Source organism: Molothrus ater, chromosome 1 (assembly GCF_012460135.2).
Source record: "Molothrus ater isolate BHLD 08-10-18 breed brown headed cowbird chromosome 1, BPBGC_Mater_1.1, whole genome shotgun sequence".
NCBI lineage: Eukaryota > Metazoa > Chordata > Aves > Passeriformes > Icteridae > Molothrus > Molothrus ater.
Window position 1 is genome coordinate 146,139,424 of NC_050478.2, and position 16,726 is coordinate 146,156,149.

Genomic DNA, 16,726 nt, shown 5'->3' on the forward strand with positions numbered 1-16,726 from the left:
CAGAACCCCTCAAAGTAGAAGCACAAAATGTGTGATCAGTCATCAACTTCAGGACGCACCATATGAAATACTCTGAACCAGATTTTTGTAAGCGCCTATAATGGGAAAGCATCTGAGGTCAGATATACCTCAGCAGCAGCAAAATCAAAAATACTGAACACTCATGACAGTTCTGGGTTCAACCACACTCAAAACACTTTTTATTAAGACAAATGTGCTTGAATAAATATGACTTTATTAGTAGCACTAGTAGTAAGAGAATTATTTCTCACTGAAAGTTGGATCCCAGGATATAAAGCAGTCTGGAAATGTTTCAATAATAGTCCATAATTAACACAGCACCTGTTAGCTATTCTGCTACTCAGTTATCCTCCTGATAGTGCAATTCTCCTTGGCATAAAATCCTGTTTCACAGAACCACAGAATAGACGGGGTTGGAAGGGACCTCTGGAGATCATCTATTTCAACCCTCCCACCACAGCTGGATCACCTAGAGCAGGTGACACAGGAATGTATCCAGGTGGGTGTTAAATGTCTCCAGAAAAGGCGACCCCATGACCTCCCTGGGCAACCTGTTCCAGTGCCATCCTCAACATAAATAGGTTCTTTTTCATGTTGCAGTTGAACTTTCTGAGTTTTAGAGTATGGCTGTTACCCCTTTGGTGGTTTGAGCTGTAAACTATCCAACAAGACATTGTGGGACAGGTAGAAATAACTCAGGATCCTAAAAATTAAGACATTAACTTGTGGAATGACAACCAGAAGCCAAGTTTGAGTATACAGGGTAATTAAGAGGCATTAAATTATTGCGACATCACTTCACAAACTCGTACTGCAACGGCACGCGGGAATTGTGAAAGGCAGAAAGCACAAACACAGCACTCCTGGGGCTGCCCCCTCTGAGTAACTTTGTAACTTTGGAGGTACTGTTACTGCTCCAATGAAAGCCAGGCCAGTACAAGGCACACCAAGGCCTGAGATTACAGAGCAGTGGAAACATCTTTAACACATCTTCAACCTTGAGCTGTTAACACCATTTAGAGTGGCTGCCAGAGGACCTCAGGAGTGTTTCAAACCCCGGTGAGCACAGAATCATGGAATCAGAGCATGGAAAGGGGTTGGAACAGACCTTAAAGATCATCCAGTCCCAACCTCCCTGCCATGGCCAGGGACACTTCCCACTAGACCAGATTGCTCAAGGCTTTATCCAGCCTGGCTTTGAACACTGCCAGGCTTGGGGCAGCCACAACTTTCCTTGTCACCCTGTTCCAATGTCTCACTACCCTCACAGTAAAGAATTTCTTCCTAATATCCAGACTTAAATTCCCCTTTCATTTCGTACCCATTACTCCCTGTCCTATCACTACAGTTCCTGAGAAAGATCCCCTCTCCGGCTTCTCTGCAGCCCCCTCACACCCCGTGAGGTTGATGTGGGGTCTCCACGCTTCCATTCGGGACCAGCAGAGGCTCCAGGGCTCCTTCCCAGCTGCTCCCGACTCGCTGCTAAGCGGCGGCCTCAGGACGGGCAGCCGGGGCACAGCAGGACTCCCAGGCTCGGGCTACCCGAGCTCTCCGGCGGCTTCTGGAGCCCCCCGCAGCCCCCTAGGGCGCCGGGCAGCGCGGGGCGATGGACACTGAGCCGGCCGCCACTAGGGGAACTACTTGTCGTGCGGAAGGATCGGGTCGCACCACCGCCGGAACTACTTCTCCCCGCCCGCCGCGCGGGGATCCATGCGCGCTCCCCCGCCTGCCCGGCCCGGCCCCGCTCACCTGCAGCCGCCGCCTCCATCGCCGCGGGGGCTCAGTGGGACAGCCCGCCGGGGGCCGAGTGCGGCTCGCTTGGAAAACAGAGTGAGGGAAAAGGGAAAGAAAAAAAAAAAAAAAAAAACCACCACCGAAAATCGGGTCCCCGTGCGGCGCCTTATGGCGAATCTGCCGCGGCCGACACGGCAGTGGCGCCTCGGCTCGGCTCCGCGGGGCGGGGCGGCGCCTGCGCAGTGGCGGCCGTGCGGGGCCGCGTCCCCTGAGGCGCCGCCCGCGGGCTGAGGGAGCGGCGGGAGGAGGATCGGGGGATATGGGGACACCGTGACAGAGACACCGAGACAGGAGACACCCAGGACAGCCGCGACACCCTGCCGTCGTCTCCCCGTGCCCCTCTGAGCACCCCCCGCCCGTCCCAGGACCCCCGGAGGCCGGGGCTGCACAGCTCAGGCTGACACAGCCTCGGGATGCCAAAGGTTTTTAAATTCACCAGCTGTGGGTAAAATGTGTTTTAATGAGCCTGGTACTTTAGCACATACGAGGTGCTCATAGAATGGACTGGGTGGAAGGGTCTCTAAATACCATCTCATTCAAACCTTTCTCTAAACCAGGTTGTTCCGAGCCCCATCCCACCTGGCCTTGAACACTTCCAGGAATGGGAACATCCACAGCTTCCCTGTGAATCTTGAGTCTAATTGACTCAAAAATCTGCAGTCTTGCCGCCCTCACAGTAAAGGATTTCTTCCTAATTTAAACCTTCCTTCTGAGGTAAGAGCTAAGATCATGGGGAACCAGGGTGTGCGTCCCTTGTCCTCTGTGTCACCACAGGTAACTCTGGCAGGACTGCCTGAACAAACACCCTTGGTGCTTATGGGCAGGTGTGAGGGAGCAGGCTCATTTGTGTGTAAAAGTCACCTCTCCTTGCTGGTGTCACAACTTGCACCAGCTTTACATGGAGCTTTGCTCCACACTTAACCCATCAATGCTTCTCTTACTCAGAATGACTTAGATGAGACAACTCTTAGGAAAACATGTTCTTTAAATTTATGTCAGAGACCCGAGCAGAATGCAGAAGGGAAAGATCAGACCTTTCCAGTGTGCTGCGGTGCTGAGGTGATGAGTTTGCCCGGCTCACGTTCAGCCCCGATCAGCGGCGAAGGGGCGCTTGAGGAGCCCGGAGCTCCTATCGCGCCTATGGGTCCCGAAGAGATCTACGATACGAGAGCGGAGGAGGGCGGCAAACGCAGGGAGGCGCAGGCAAGGAAAGAGGGACTCAGCCTTCAGGAAGGGTTGTCAGGTTTATTGGAGGAAGGTCGAAGGGGGAGAAAAAGCAGGGTGGAGGGAGAAGGACTGAGCACCGAACTGAGGGCAAGTAACAGCTTATAAGGGAAGGGGGAGGGCCTGGGAGGGGCAACACGACAGCAAATGAGGATATGAAAAAACTGATACATAGTTTGATGAACGCATGAGGCTAACAAATCAGCAAAAAACTGGGGAGGGGTCCCTGCCCTTGCCCAATCACTTGACACCCTGGGGAGAAGGTTCTAGAAGGAAAGGCAGGGCTGCCAAGTGATGGACAAAGGCCAGGGGTGGGGACAACAAGACACATCTGATGGATAGGGGAGGGGAGACGTGATAGACAAATAACGATAAGAAATTGGGGATTTCCAGGGAAAGAGGGGGAAACTATTCAGGATGAACCAGACCAAATCAAACAACGTTACATCACACACCACCACATCTCCCCCTTTCGCAAACAACAAAAAAAAGGAAAGGGGGGACGGGGGGACTAACTTATTATAAGTATCTGAGTTTATGTTCTCAAGGTTCGAATTCGCTGTCCTCATAGGACAGTTCTTGGTCTACAGGCTCCATACTGTCTCCTTCGTCAGGGTCCTCCCAAGAGTTTTCTTCTGGTGAGTTAGGGGGTGCTTGGAGTCGGAGGACTTCCGGAGAGGAGAGGGCTCGGTTAATAAAGTTTTTCAGTACTTTCCATAGTATTGAGGCAGCGAGCAACACAAGTATAAGTGAAAAACATAAATAAACGATTGGCTTCAGGATGGCCACTACCCAGTTTGAAAACCCCCACCCGCGGAACATGTCCCCCAGCCAGTCGGTAGTTTGCGCTTTAATATTTTCAAGATGATTTTGCATGCGCTCAATGGAGACTCTCGCGTCTTCAGCCCTGGATGAGAGGTTGAGGCAGCAGAGACCTTCAAACTCCTCGCACTTGTGCTGGTGTAACAGGAGGAGGAAATCGATGGCGGCTCTGTTTTGGAGCGTGGCTTGCCTCGTGACTTTCTCATCATAAAGGAGGTCCGTTAGGGCGGCTGACGTAAGATTGGCCTGTTTTACAACCCAACACTCTAGGCGGCCCAATTCGCCTAGTGACTTAGCGATCGCTACCCAAGGGAGTAAAACTGTGAGGGCAGTCGCTTTTGTACGGTCCCAATGTTCAATCACAGAGTCGCAGCCTTCATCTAGATTCTTTAGATCTCTTTTGGTACGTACCGAATTGAAGGTCGAGTTGAGGCTTGCGCTTTTATTTTGCCAATCCATAATATGGGTCAGGTTGGGTGTAAACAGGGACAGCCGGCCTAATGCACATGGTCCCCCGATAGGATTAGATGGGATTCCCGCCCAAGCTCGGTTTCCGCAAATTAAGAACAAACCATGGGGAAGGGTCACTGCTTTGTCATTCTGGGAGGTGGCTAGAGGGATTTTTTCAATGCGTTTGCACCATTGGTTCGGGAGATAGGAGGCATTGGAGGGGTTCAACAGGGTCAGAGTGCGTGGATACCGGAGTGAGGCAGAGGGGGGGTGTTGGGAACCCGGGGCTTCTCTAAAATATAGAGGATTACCGGGGCTGGGGATATATCGAAAAATGAGGCAAACCGGGGCAAGTGCAGAGCCGAGCAAATGGAGCTCTGGAGGGTTCACCTCAAGAGTAGGTTGTAAGCGGAGGTGGTCTCTCCAGGCGTTCCAAAAAGCAGTGGGGGATTTCGGGGTAGTTCTGAAGGAGTAAATATAATTGAAAGGGGAGGGAAGCTGGGAAGGGGGGAGCGGGATCCCCACGAGGCAAGACGCCATCGGGTCTTCTGCTGCCGCCGTGTTCAGGCAAAGGTGATCTTGCCCCAGGGCTTCCGCGAGGGTCCGCCAAACATTAGGTTTCGGCTGGGGGAGAGTCCATGCAGAGCAGCTGGTGGTGAGCGTGGCCCAAAGGAGGTAGGTGGCAACTAGGTGTGTCTGGGGCCGTGCCATACCTGAAAAACTAAAAAGAGGCAGTATCAGGGAAGGAGAACTGGGTTTTAAGAAACGTGAACTAAATATTCGAATGGTTCTGGCTCATCACTGAATAAAAAACAGATAGGCGGAAGAAGGGGGTCAGGGGACTTTCTTCGGCGCCTCCAACTGGCGACACGGACCTGTTGCTCTTTCGCCCGGTGTTTCGCTTCCCTGGGCACAAAAGGCCGAACCCACTTTGAGGGCACCCACTTGGGACCAGAAGGAGTGAGGACGCAAGCGTACCCTCTCCCCCAGGTCACCAAGTCAAAGGGCCCCTGGGTCTGCCAAGTCTCCGGGTCCTTAATGAGGACCGGAGGCTTGGCTGTAGGTTGCAGCGCGTTGTGGCTCCCGAAGTGTCTAACCATGGGCGGGTTCAGACTCTCAAAGGAACAGTTCAAAAAATTCAAAGTAAACATCGCCTTTGAGAGTCTGATGTGAGGGGGCTCTACCTTTGTGGTGGATTTCTGGTGTTCTAAAGTTTTCTTAAGGCTTTGGTGAGCCCTCTCTACCATGGCTTGGCCTGTCGGGGAATAGGGGATGCCTGTTCGATGTTCTATTCCCCATTGCTGCAGGAACTGGCGCAGTTCCCTGGACTTGTACGCAGGCCCATTATCAGTTTTGAGCAGCCTAGGGATGCCCAGAACAGCAAATGCCTGAAGTAGGTGTTTTTCGACATCCGCTGCTCTTTCCCCCGTGTGGGCGGAGGCGAATACCGCGCCGGAGAAAGTGTCTATCGAGACATGAACAAAGCTCAACCGGCCAAAGGAGGGAACATGAGTGACATCTGTTTGCCACACTTCACAGCTCGAAAGTCCTCTAGGATTTGCCCCCAGGCCCAATGATGGAAGCTGGTGGGACTGGCACTGGGGACATGTCGCCACGATAGCTTTGGCCTGTTCGCGCGTCAGATTGAACTGGCGAACAAGGCCAGGCGCGTTTTGGTGGAACAGCTGGTGGCTTAGTTTGGCCTGACCGAAGCGATCAGGGAGCGGGGCCACCTGAACAGGAGCGGCAAGGGCATCAGCGCGCCTGTTGCCCTCCGCAATGAACCCCGGCAAGTCGGTGTGCGACCTTACGTGCATTACGTAGAAGGGCTGCTCTCGGTGGGAGACTAAATTTACAATTTTGGAGAGTAGCTCGAAAAGACGAACATTCGAGACGTCCTGGAGGATTGCTCCCTCCGCTCTGGACACTACACCGGCTACATATGCCGAATCAGTTACCAAATTAAATGGCTCAGAGAACCTCTCAAAAGCCCGGACGACTGCATCTAACTCAGCCACTTGTGGCGATCCTTCCACCACAGTGATGTCTGCCTCCCACCGCTGAGTTTGAGGATCCCGCCAAGTCATCACTGACTTGTGGGATGCTCCAGATGCGTCAGTGAAAACGGTCAGGGCATCGAGGGGTCTCTTGCTCTGCACTGACTTGATGGTGAAAACAAATTCTTGATTAAACAATTTGTGGGCCGGCCGATCTATCGTAATCTGGCCCGTGTAGCTGTCCAAAGCTAGTTGTAAAAGTTCGTTCGTCTGAAGGACGTTCTCAAACATTGTTAATTTGAGGTGGCCCGTGCCAAATTTAATGGGAAGATGAATGCACGTCAAGTCCTCACCTGCCAGCTCCCTGATCCGTGATCTCGCTTTCCGGATCAGGTCAGCCACCAGCTCCAGTGGCGATGTCATTCTCTTGGACCTGTGGTGGCTCAGGAATACCCACTCTATGATCAAGAGAGGGTCCTTCGCCCCGCGGTCCTTGCTCTTCCCGATGACTCCGTCCCACTGGAAGAGCATGCCGTGAAGGTGTGGCAGTTTTCCCAAAACAATAAAACGGAATGGCAGGCCCGGTTGGTACTGGTGGGCCTGCCTGGCCGAGATTAAACTCTGAATTTTCTCCAGAGCGGTTTTGGCCTCCGGGGTGAGGGTCCTGGGAGAACTCAGCTCCTCTCCCCCCTTCAACAAATTGAAGAGAGGGGTTAGGTCTTCCGTGGGAATACCCAACCAAGGTCTCACCCAATTTAAAGAACCACACAGTTGGTGGGCATCTGCTAGGCTTCGGATATTGCTTTTTATTGCCAATTTTTGCGGAACAATGGTCCGCTTGGTAATTTCAAGGCCAAGGTACCGCCAGGGTGGCATCCTTTGAATCTTTTCCTGCGCCAGCTCAAACCCTGCAGCAACCAACGCAGTGGTTGTCAGGTCAAGCGCATGAGCCAACAGGTCGTCGTCTGGCGCACAAATCAAAATGTCATCCATATAATGATGGATGACGGCTGACTCCACAGCTGCACGGACAGGGGTCAGCAGGGAAGCGACGTACCATTGGCAGATCACCGGGCTGCACTTCATGCCTTGTGGCAATACTGTCCAATGGTAGCGCTTGCCTGGGGCTTCACGGTTGATGGATGGAACCGTGAAGGCGAAGCGCGGCGCATCATCAGGGTGTAGAGGAATTTGGAAAAAACAATCTTTTATGTCAACAACTGCCAAATTCCAATCTTTAGGGAGCATCGCAGGGGACGGCATCCCTGGTTGGAGGGGTCCCATATCTTTAATAACTGCATTAATTTGACGGAGGTCATGCAGGAGTCGCCATTTGTCTTTGTTGGGCTTTTTAATGACAAAGATGGGAGAGTTCCAAGGCGACATGGACTCTACTAAATGCCCTTTCTGTAGTTGTTCCTGCACGAGCTCGTTGAGCGCCGCTAATTTTTGTTTGTTTAGCGGCCACTGCGCCACCTGTACTGGTTCATCCGAAAGCCAATCCAGCTTCCAGGTGGGGCGCTCAGCAGTGGTCGCTGCCCGAAAAACCTGGGGAGCCACTGGTAGGTCAATTCGGGCTCCCCACTGGGCCAAGAGATCCCTCCCCCACAGGGGTTCCGTATAATCTAATACAAACGGACGAACAGAAGCCAATTGTCCGTCGGGCCCCGTAATTTGTACGATGCCTTTCGATTGCCTCGCCAATTGAAGCCCTCCTACACCTCTGATGTGGCCAGGGACGCTTTGCAGTTCCCAACGCGACGGCCAATCCCGAGAGGGAATAACCGTGACGTCTGCCCCTGTGTCCAGCAAGCCGCGTAGTGCGACTTGCTCTCCCCCCTTTTTTAATTTACAAATAAGTTTGGGCTTTTCATGCCCAAGAGTTTGAGCCCAGGCTACTGTGGGTATGTCTGGAGCCTGGGTTGCCGATTGAAATTCCGGAGGTGATAAATCGGAAACAGCATACGGTGGTGACACGACAAAGAATTGGGCCATTATTTGCCCCTTCGGTAGGAAGAGCGGGGGGTGGACACAATGCAGCATGAGTGAGATTTGTTCCGAGCCAGCGGGAAGCAGGCTCGGGACAATACTCACTTCTGGTGGGGTCGCCTTTGTGTCGCCTAGGACGAGGAGACTGTGGCTTTGACGTTCCCAGTTTGTTAGACCCTCCGGGAGGACAGCAACGTGGTGGAAACCGGCGGAACGGAGATGTAATGGTTCCGCAAGCTGCAACCTACGGGAGGAAACACAGGATGAAAGAGCATGAGTATTAGTAGGTGGTGTTTGTGTCAGTCCGGCATGAAGGTCAAGTCCAGTTGGAGGCATTATCTCACTGTTCTCCCTCTTCTCCCGCCAGGACGGATGGTGTGAACAGGCCTCCGCATTTGTGTCTTGGCGCAGGGGGCCGCTGCGCTGTTTAATTAGTTTTTTTGAACAGTTTGCCCGTGGGTCCCCTGCACGGACTTTTTAAACTCATAAAATTGTTGTTTGAGGGGACATGCGGGCATCCAGTGCCCCAGCTTCCCACACAGATGGCACGGTGTGGCTGGAGGCTTGGGCACCGGGGCTGATGTTGGTGGCAGTGGCTGCGCGGTAGTGGGACAGACGTCGGTGGTAAATGGGGGCTCCTCGACGGCGGCGGCGGCAGGACGAAAAGGTGTCTTCAGGCGGGAGGCTGCGGCAGGTGGTGGTCCGGTACCTGATGGAACTAATACCTTTTTCCCACACACCAAAAGCATGTCCCGCAGGGTGGGAGCTGGCTCCAGAGGGAGGCTGTTGATTGCATCTTTGCAAGCCGAGTTGGCATTGAGGAATGCCATCTCTTTTAACAGCTCGGCTTGCAAGTGTTCTCCTTCAACCTGATAGTTAATGGACTTTCGGAGCCGCTCCACAAACTCGAGGAATGGTTCCTCGGCACCCTGCAGGACTTTGGCATATGGGACCTGGGGTGTGGCCGCTCGCAACCCCAAGAAAGCTTTCTCAGCCGCCCGGGCAGTTTGCTGCAGAACCTCCACGGGTATGGCTCTGGCTTGGGTTGCTCCGTCACTCCAGTTCCCCGTCCCAAGCATATGGTCAATGGAAATGACATCCCCGTCTACACTCGTCCGGGAGTTCGGGGAATCCCATAGGGACGGGAGCACCTTCAAGGCTTCCTTTCTCCACGCTGCCTCCCAGAGCACTTGCTCGGTGGAATTGAGGAGGCAGCGGAAGACTCGGCGGAGGTCGGCAGGTGTAATGACCGACTCCGCCAGGACGGCCTGAAGGAGTCCCCGAAAATATTCGGAGTCCCTCCCGAACTCTTTCTGTGCTTTGCACAGCTCCTTCATGGACGAGTGAGAGAAGGGGACCCATTGAGCCAGGGTTGTCCCATCTCCCGCGGGATGAAAAACGACCGGGGCTGCTGATGGGACTGCAGACAGCTCCGGTCCCCGGCTCGGGACCCCCCCCCCCGCTAGCCCCCAGAGCGTGGGAACCGGAAGGGAGGGCGTGGGAACCGGGAGCGGGGGAGGGAGGGTCCCGGCGTGGGAACTGGAGGGAGGGTTCTGCAGCAAAGTGCCTCCCCTTGTGGGAGGGGCCACATGACGTCGTTGCGGAGGCGGGGGGTGGTGGGAGAGGAGGGGAAGGGGGAGGAGTTGCAGGGGGTGAAGGCGGGGGAGGAGGGGGAGGAGTTTCGGGAGCAGGGGGCGGAGGAGGAGGGGGGGGAGAAGGGGGAGGGGGAAGGGGAGGGGACGTGGGAGGAACCCGCGAGGGGGGAAGGGGAGGGATTTGGGGGGGGGCTCGGGAAGGAGTGGGGGAACTCTGGGAAGGAGAAGGGGGTTTTTTAGGATTGAACACGCGGTCCCCTCCATTTTGGGATGATTTGACGCCATCTTGGCGAGAGGACCGCGGAGAACTGAAACGAACCTTGGGTTTAACAACTGGGGTCGAGGGGGTGCGGAAAGAGGGAGCAGGAACAGTCTCCTCCGGAGGTTGGCCAGACCTTCGGAGGCTCGGGGACCGGGTCGCCCGCGAGGAACTTAGGGACGGGTGTCTCCCTGGCGCGGGGCTGTCGCGGGCTGCTCCCCGCAGGGACTCGGTTCGGGAAGGAGGGCGCGAGGAACGAAGGGCAGGCGCATGGGGACGGGGAGAACTGGGGTATAACTGGGGGTCCGCTGGCTGAGTCCGGGAGGAGGGTTTAACAGTGAGGGCAGAAATCAAAAGGGATATTAAACAAAAATGGCTCTGAAAGGATTTGCCGCCAGCTTGGATCTCTCTCTGAAGGCGGGATTGGACTCGCCTCAGGAATTTGGGATCCCGGACTGACTCGGCATTTAAATCGGGGTAGGTATGGGTCAGCCAGCGGACTAAACTTTTAACTTCCCTTTTATTAAACTTATAATTCCCACCCCCCAGGGTACCCACAACTTGGTAAAAAACCCCTTTCTGAGTGGCCGACAGTTTAGCACCCATATTTGCAGATGGAATACGCAGGGGTCAGCCACTCGCTCTACCGCTAGCAACAGGAAAATCAAAAGGAATCTAAAATAAAACTAAACGGGGTCCCCACTGACCCTGACCTCCCCCTCCCACTGGCCGAGGAGAGGACCGGGATGCCTATGCCAGGTTTTCCGTGAGGTCAGGTGGTGGGCTGTACAACACAGCCAAGAGACTCACCCGTCAGGGGGACGAACCAAGGCTGCTGCTAGCGGGAGCTGCCTGCGCCGAAGGCGGCCTCTTTAGGGTGCGCTGAGAGGGTGTCGCCTTCTTCTCTCCGGAGCACTGCACCTCCCGAAACGAGGGCGTGCTACACGGAGAGCGGTGAGTTGCCCAAAGGATTAGAGCAATCCAACCCGCGCGTCGCGGGACTCCTGTTCCGAGATGCAGTCCTCCGAACGGTGTTCAGGATCCGCAGACTGCCTCAGATGCAGGGGTCTTCACGCCACGCGTTGGGCGCCAAACTGCTGCGGTGCTGAGGTGATGAGTTTGCCCGGCTCACGTTCAGCCCCGATCAGCGGCGAAGGGGCGCTTGAGGAGCCCGGAGCTCCTATCGCGCCTATGGGTCCCGAAGAGATCTACGATACGAGAGCGGAGGAGGGCGGCAAACGCAGGGAGGCGCAGGCAAGGAAAGAGGGACTCAGCCTTCAGGAAGGGTTGTCAGGTTTATTGGAGGAAGGTCGAAGGGGGAGAAAAAGCAGGGTGGAGGGAGAAGGACTGAGCACCGAACTGAGGGCAAGTAACAGCTTATAAGGGAAGGGGGAGGGCCTGGGAGGGGCAACACGACAGCAAATGAGGATATGAAAAAACTGATACATAGTTTGATGAACGCATGAGGCTAACAAATCAGCAAAAAACTGGGGAGGGGTCCCTGCCCTTGCCCAATCACTTGACACCCTGGGGAGAAGGTTCTAGAAGGAAAGGCAGGGCTGCCAAGTGATGGACAAAGGCCAGGGGTGGGGACAACAAGACACATCTGATGGATAGGGGAGGGGAGACGTGATAGACAAATAACGATAAGAAATTGGGGATTTCCAGGGAAAGAGGGGGAAACTATTCAGGATGAACCAGACCAAATCAAACAACGTTACATCACACACCACCACACCAGTGGCTGTGGTTGGAGACAAATTTTTTTTTGTCTCCTCTGACCAAATGCAAATAACAGAGTAATATTATAGCAGAGTCATCACTGGGTGTTCTGACCTCATGAGAAGCAACATTGGGAACCCATCTTTAGCCTGGTGCCTTGACCTGCCCTCTTTACCTTGTGCCCATTTCTGCCCCTCTTCCCACCCACTGCACATATCTTCTGGAGAACATTTCATGCTTCTAGGAACAATAAAGATGAAAGCACAGCTGTGCTCAGGCACATACTGCCCATGAAAGGAAAGGACTGAGCTCTTTTTTGGACATGAATAATATTCACCCTTACCTTGGCATTGGAAGAACATTCTCTGGTCCTTGAGTCACTGAGCCTCACTACAGCAAGTGGGGTGGATTGTCCTGCCAAGAAAAGCACTTGTCTTCACATAGAACCATTGCTTGAGCATCCATGTGCCACATGGTTTACTTTTTACATACACATATTGCAGACAGTTCTGCTTTGCACAATCACAAGCCTGTTTAAAAGGCTACATTAATAAAGGCTTGTTCTTCACCTAAGACAAGAAATCAGAGTTGGAATTGCTGAGCTTTGCTGCCTGGCCCAGTCAAAATGTTTGGAGGGGTCTGTCTGTTGGATGTCAGAAAAGAAAGAAAAGCTGTCACTGTTGAGGTGCCTGGCCAGGTCACAGAGCCACATGAGGTAAAGTTTTTGCAGCTCTGAATCAACAATTTCACAGCTTAAATAAAAATGCCCTTATGGAGGGTACCCTCAAGTTCTTCAAAGTGGCATCATGTCAAAAACCACATAACTCATCACCAGCAGAGTTCAGTTTCACCACATACAACACAGATCCAGGCACTGCAATCACCAGCATTGGTTGTGAGGCCCTCTTGGCACGGAGGGCAGGGATTCCTGGGGCTTCCTGTGCAGGACCTGGGCTTCAGTGACCCTTGATGGTCCCTTCCAGCTCAGGATATTCTGTGATTCCATGAACAGATCCTGTCTCAAGCAGGAGCCTGATCCCAGTCTGTTCATCTCATTCTGTCACAGTTTCCTTATTGACAAAACTCAAGGCCCACACCACCCTGCTTTCCCTGTCCCTCCTGCACATCCCCTTGCCTGACCTCTTTTGTTGTTTTTCAGGTCCCAGTCCCAGTTTTCATTCACAGGAATATCTTTCCTGTTTTTCTCAAGTGCTCTTTCCAGATGCTTTCTGCACTTTCTCTCTCACCCCTGATGTCTCTCTAGCCACTTGCAGATAAGCTCCTGCACACACAAGTGCTTATCAAATACAGCTCCCAGTTCCTTCTCTTCACCCACTGAGTAGCTCCTTCTCATAGCCTCCATGCCTGGCTGGTATGAGTTGGCTTCTCCTGAACCAACTATTGTATAGTAATAATAACAACAATAACAACAGTAATCTCTACCAAGTGCTAGAGAATGCAAAGTTCAAATACAGAGCAAGTTCAGTCTTGCACAGGGCTTCAGCCTGCATCTGGAGCTGGAATCCATGAACAGAGTGTGGATGCCCTTATTGAGGGCACAGCAGATGCTGACTTCTCCCTTTCCCAGTTATATGGCTTTATTCACAAATAGGAAAAGCATTTCACTGAAGATGTGTATTCCCAAGTGTGAAATGAGAGTGCAGCTTGCTTGGCTGTTCCATTAGAGCAGCCCCACAGAATTAAGGTGATAAAATCAATCAAAAGTTAGAATTAGTACTGCTTTGTGCAGTTTTCATTTCCATTTGCATAAGCTATTTCTGGGAATCTTTCACATCCCACAGTCATACACTGCATTTGTTCAGAATCTCTGACTCATTCAGCGTTGCTGACGTACCTGACCTAGATATGAATGAGGGCTACACAGCACAGGGGCTCATGTGTAGCACAAGACTCTGCCTGGTTTGTTACAGAAGCTGGAAATTGTTGAGAGGTAAACATGAGGTTTTAAGAAGGGAGATTAGGAACAGATTTTTTTCTTGAGTTCATTTATGATATAAAACCAGCATTCATTAATTGCATGTTCCTCCTTTTCTGCTTCCTCCCTGTGGCATTTGCAATGTGCTTTGAAAAGCTTTACGTATTTCTATAGTTGAAAATTTTAGCATCTGTGCTGAAATGTGATAATTACTTTTAAATTCCTCTTATCCTAGATGTCATATATATGTCATATATATTGAAGATATTCAGTTAGGGAGGCTTTACCCTAAACTTCAGTGTGTCACTTTGCTTTTTTATTTCCCCATGAGCATTTCAGAAAGTAAAGTAATTTTTGTTGAAATAGCAAATCAATAAATGTCCCATAAGCACCCAAACCAGAATGAGGCAAAGCTCTGTAGAGGGAAGATACAATAACTGGCTAAATGAGGCAGTTGTCCAGTGAGAGAAAGCAGTGAATTATGTGAGTGTGACCTAAGGATCTGCAACAAAAAATACCAACAGAGGATAAAAACAGATATATGTCAACAGCCTTGATTTAGACACTTAATGACCTTGCAGTGCTTGAATTTCCAACCTGACTGATTTTTATTATATACCAATATTTTAAGACAAAAATTCTTTAGCATTTTATGAAGTAGAGTGCATAAAGCATTCTAACAAGAGAGCAGAACACAGGTATAACAAGCTAAGTATTGTAAGAAACGGTGTAAAATAAAAATCTCCAACTTTGTGTGCACTTGCTTTAGAATGGAAAAAGCCCAAAACATGTGTCTGTGTTTTTTACTAATTATATAATAGACATACACTCTACTACATTTGAGTTTCCTGTGCTTGCTTGCAAACAATTCCCTGGGCAGATCCAATGCATGACAACCCTTTCTGTGAATATCCAATAATACCATACCTAAACTTTCCCTGGTGGAACTTGAGGCCTTTACCTCCTGTCCTTTGTTACTTGGGAGAAAAGGCCAACTCCCCTCTGGATACACCCTCCTTTCAGGAGGCTGTAGAGAGCAATTAAGTGCCCCCGAGGCTCCTTTTCTCCAGGCTGAGCATCCCCAGCTCCCTCTGCTGCTCCTTATCAGATTTGTGCTCCAGATCCTTCCCCAGCTCCACTGCTCTTATCTGGGCACACTCCTGCACCTCAATCCCTGTCTTGTAGTGAGGGACATGGAACCTGAGGTGTGTCCTCACCTGTGCCGAGTACAGTGGGACAGCCAGTGGCCTGGGACAGCCAGTGCCCTGGTCCTGCTGGCCACACCAGTGCTGACACACAAGGCCAGGAGGCCACCAGCCTTCTTGCTCACCTGGGCACACACGGGCTCATGTTTAGCTGCTGTTGGCCAGCACACCCAGGGCCTTTCCCACTGGGAAACTTTCCAGCCACTCTGTCCCCAGCCTGGGACACTGCAGGGTTTGTTGGGACACAAGGGCAGGACCCAGCATTTGGCCTTATTGAACCTCATACAACTGGTCTGGGCCCGTCAATCCAGCCTGTCCAGATCCCTCTGCAGGACCTTCCTACCTCCAGCAGACCACACTCCTTCTCTTACCTTTAATGTATGTATGTCCTTAATGTCCTTACCCACAGCGTTTGGTGTCCTTAATGTCCTTTGGTGTACCTTCATGAAGGTACATTTAATCCCCTCATCCAGCTCATCAATAAAGATCCTAATCAGGGCTGGACCAAGTACTGAGCCCTGGGAAACACCACTGGTGACCGGCCACCAACTGGCTGTGTCACCATTCACTACCACTCTGGGCTCGGCCATTCAGCCAGGTTTTAGCCAGCAAAGAGTGCACCTGCCCAAGCTGTGCAGTTTCTCCTGGAGAATGCTGTGGGAAGAGGTGTCAAAGGCTTTGCTGAAGTGCAGGTAGACAACACCCACAGCCTTTCCCTCGCCCACTACATTGTCACCTGGTCATAGAAGGTCAAGCAGGTTTGGATGACCAGGCCTTGCATGACCCCCTGCTGGTGGGACTGATGCCCTGATTGTTCCTTATGCGGTGACACACAATGACTTGCACCATGACTTCCCCTGGCACCATGGTCAGGCTGTAATTCCCACATCCTCCTGCCAGCCCTTCATGGGCGTTGCATTTGCCAAGCTGAAGTCATCTGGGAGCTCCCCACGTAGCCAGGACTGCTGATAAATGATGGAGAGTGCCAGGCCGAGCTCTTCCTCCATTCTGTCACAGCCCTGGGGTGGATCCCATCCGGCCCCATGGACGTGTTGCATTATTTTTAAAAGAAAAGGGACCATTGTTTAGTGAGAGCAAAGACTAAACTTTGTTAAGTAATTAAGCACTTCTTCCTGGGTTTTGTAAACTGTTTTTCCAGTAAGGGAAAACTTGAGCTATATTTACAGCTGTGGAGGTAATCAGCAGTATCCATTTAATATAGATTCTGGGGGAGGACACAGAAAAGAGCATTCTCAAAAGCTACACAGGTTTAAGAAATTTTTTTTTAAGTTAATTAGCACATATATTATCATCAGATTTTTATTTTCTCATTGATTTCAAAGGGAAAACAGTTTGAGCTTATGCTCTGCACTTTTGGAAGTTCTACTTGAAAATGCAAAGATGAATGCTCAGAAATTATAGGGGGTTGTTTGGCAATCAGCTCTATGCTTAAGGAAAAAAAAGTTACCATTGCCTTCCTGTAAATGCTACATTATTTTTTTCCACATTATCTGTCTGCAGTAACTGTATCTGCTTGTTATTTTTATCTGCCATGTTTAATGTGGAGTTCTTGTTTAGGACTGCATAATTGCTGTTTTCTTGTTACAGAACATTAACTTTATGCTTCCAGTAACAACTTTATAATGAAAATGCTAATAAAAATGGGGCATTGCAAACTACACAGTTACAAATCTCTCCAGAGCTTAGTATGA

General features: G+C 51.6%; 2 protein-coding genes across 3 annotated transcripts in view; both read right to left on the reverse strand.

Moving 5' to 3' along the window:
• Window positions 1–1,857, reverse strand: part of ZFAT (zinc finger and AT-hook domain containing) — a 77,186-nt gene extending 75,329 nt beyond the window's left edge. Inside the window, exon 1 of one of the 2 annotated variants that reach the window (XM_036378765.2) lies at window positions 1,771–1,857. In XM_036378765.2, coding sequence (XP_036234658.1) covers window positions 1,771–1,789 — 19 coding nt within the window. In that variant the 5' untranslated portion in view covers window positions 1,790–1,857. The remainder of the gene's footprint in view (window positions 1–1,770) is intronic. The other variant, XM_036378766.2, reaches the window with a different exon arrangement.
• Window positions 1,858–3,040: 1,183 nt separating this feature from the next.
• Window positions 3,041–11,083, reverse strand: LOC118683992 (uncharacterized). Its single transcript, XM_036378636.2, has 2 exons — window positions 10,962–11,083; window positions 3,041–5,032 (listed from the first exon to the last, which is right to left on the reverse strand). The coding sequence occupies exon 2, from the start codon at window positions 5,020–5,022 to the stop codon at window positions 3,583–3,585; it is 1,440 nt and encodes a 479-aa protein (XP_036234529.1). The 5' UTR covers window positions 5,023–5,032; window positions 10,962–11,083; the 3' UTR covers window positions 3,041–3,582.
• Window positions 11,084–16,726: the final 5,643 nt, after the last annotated feature.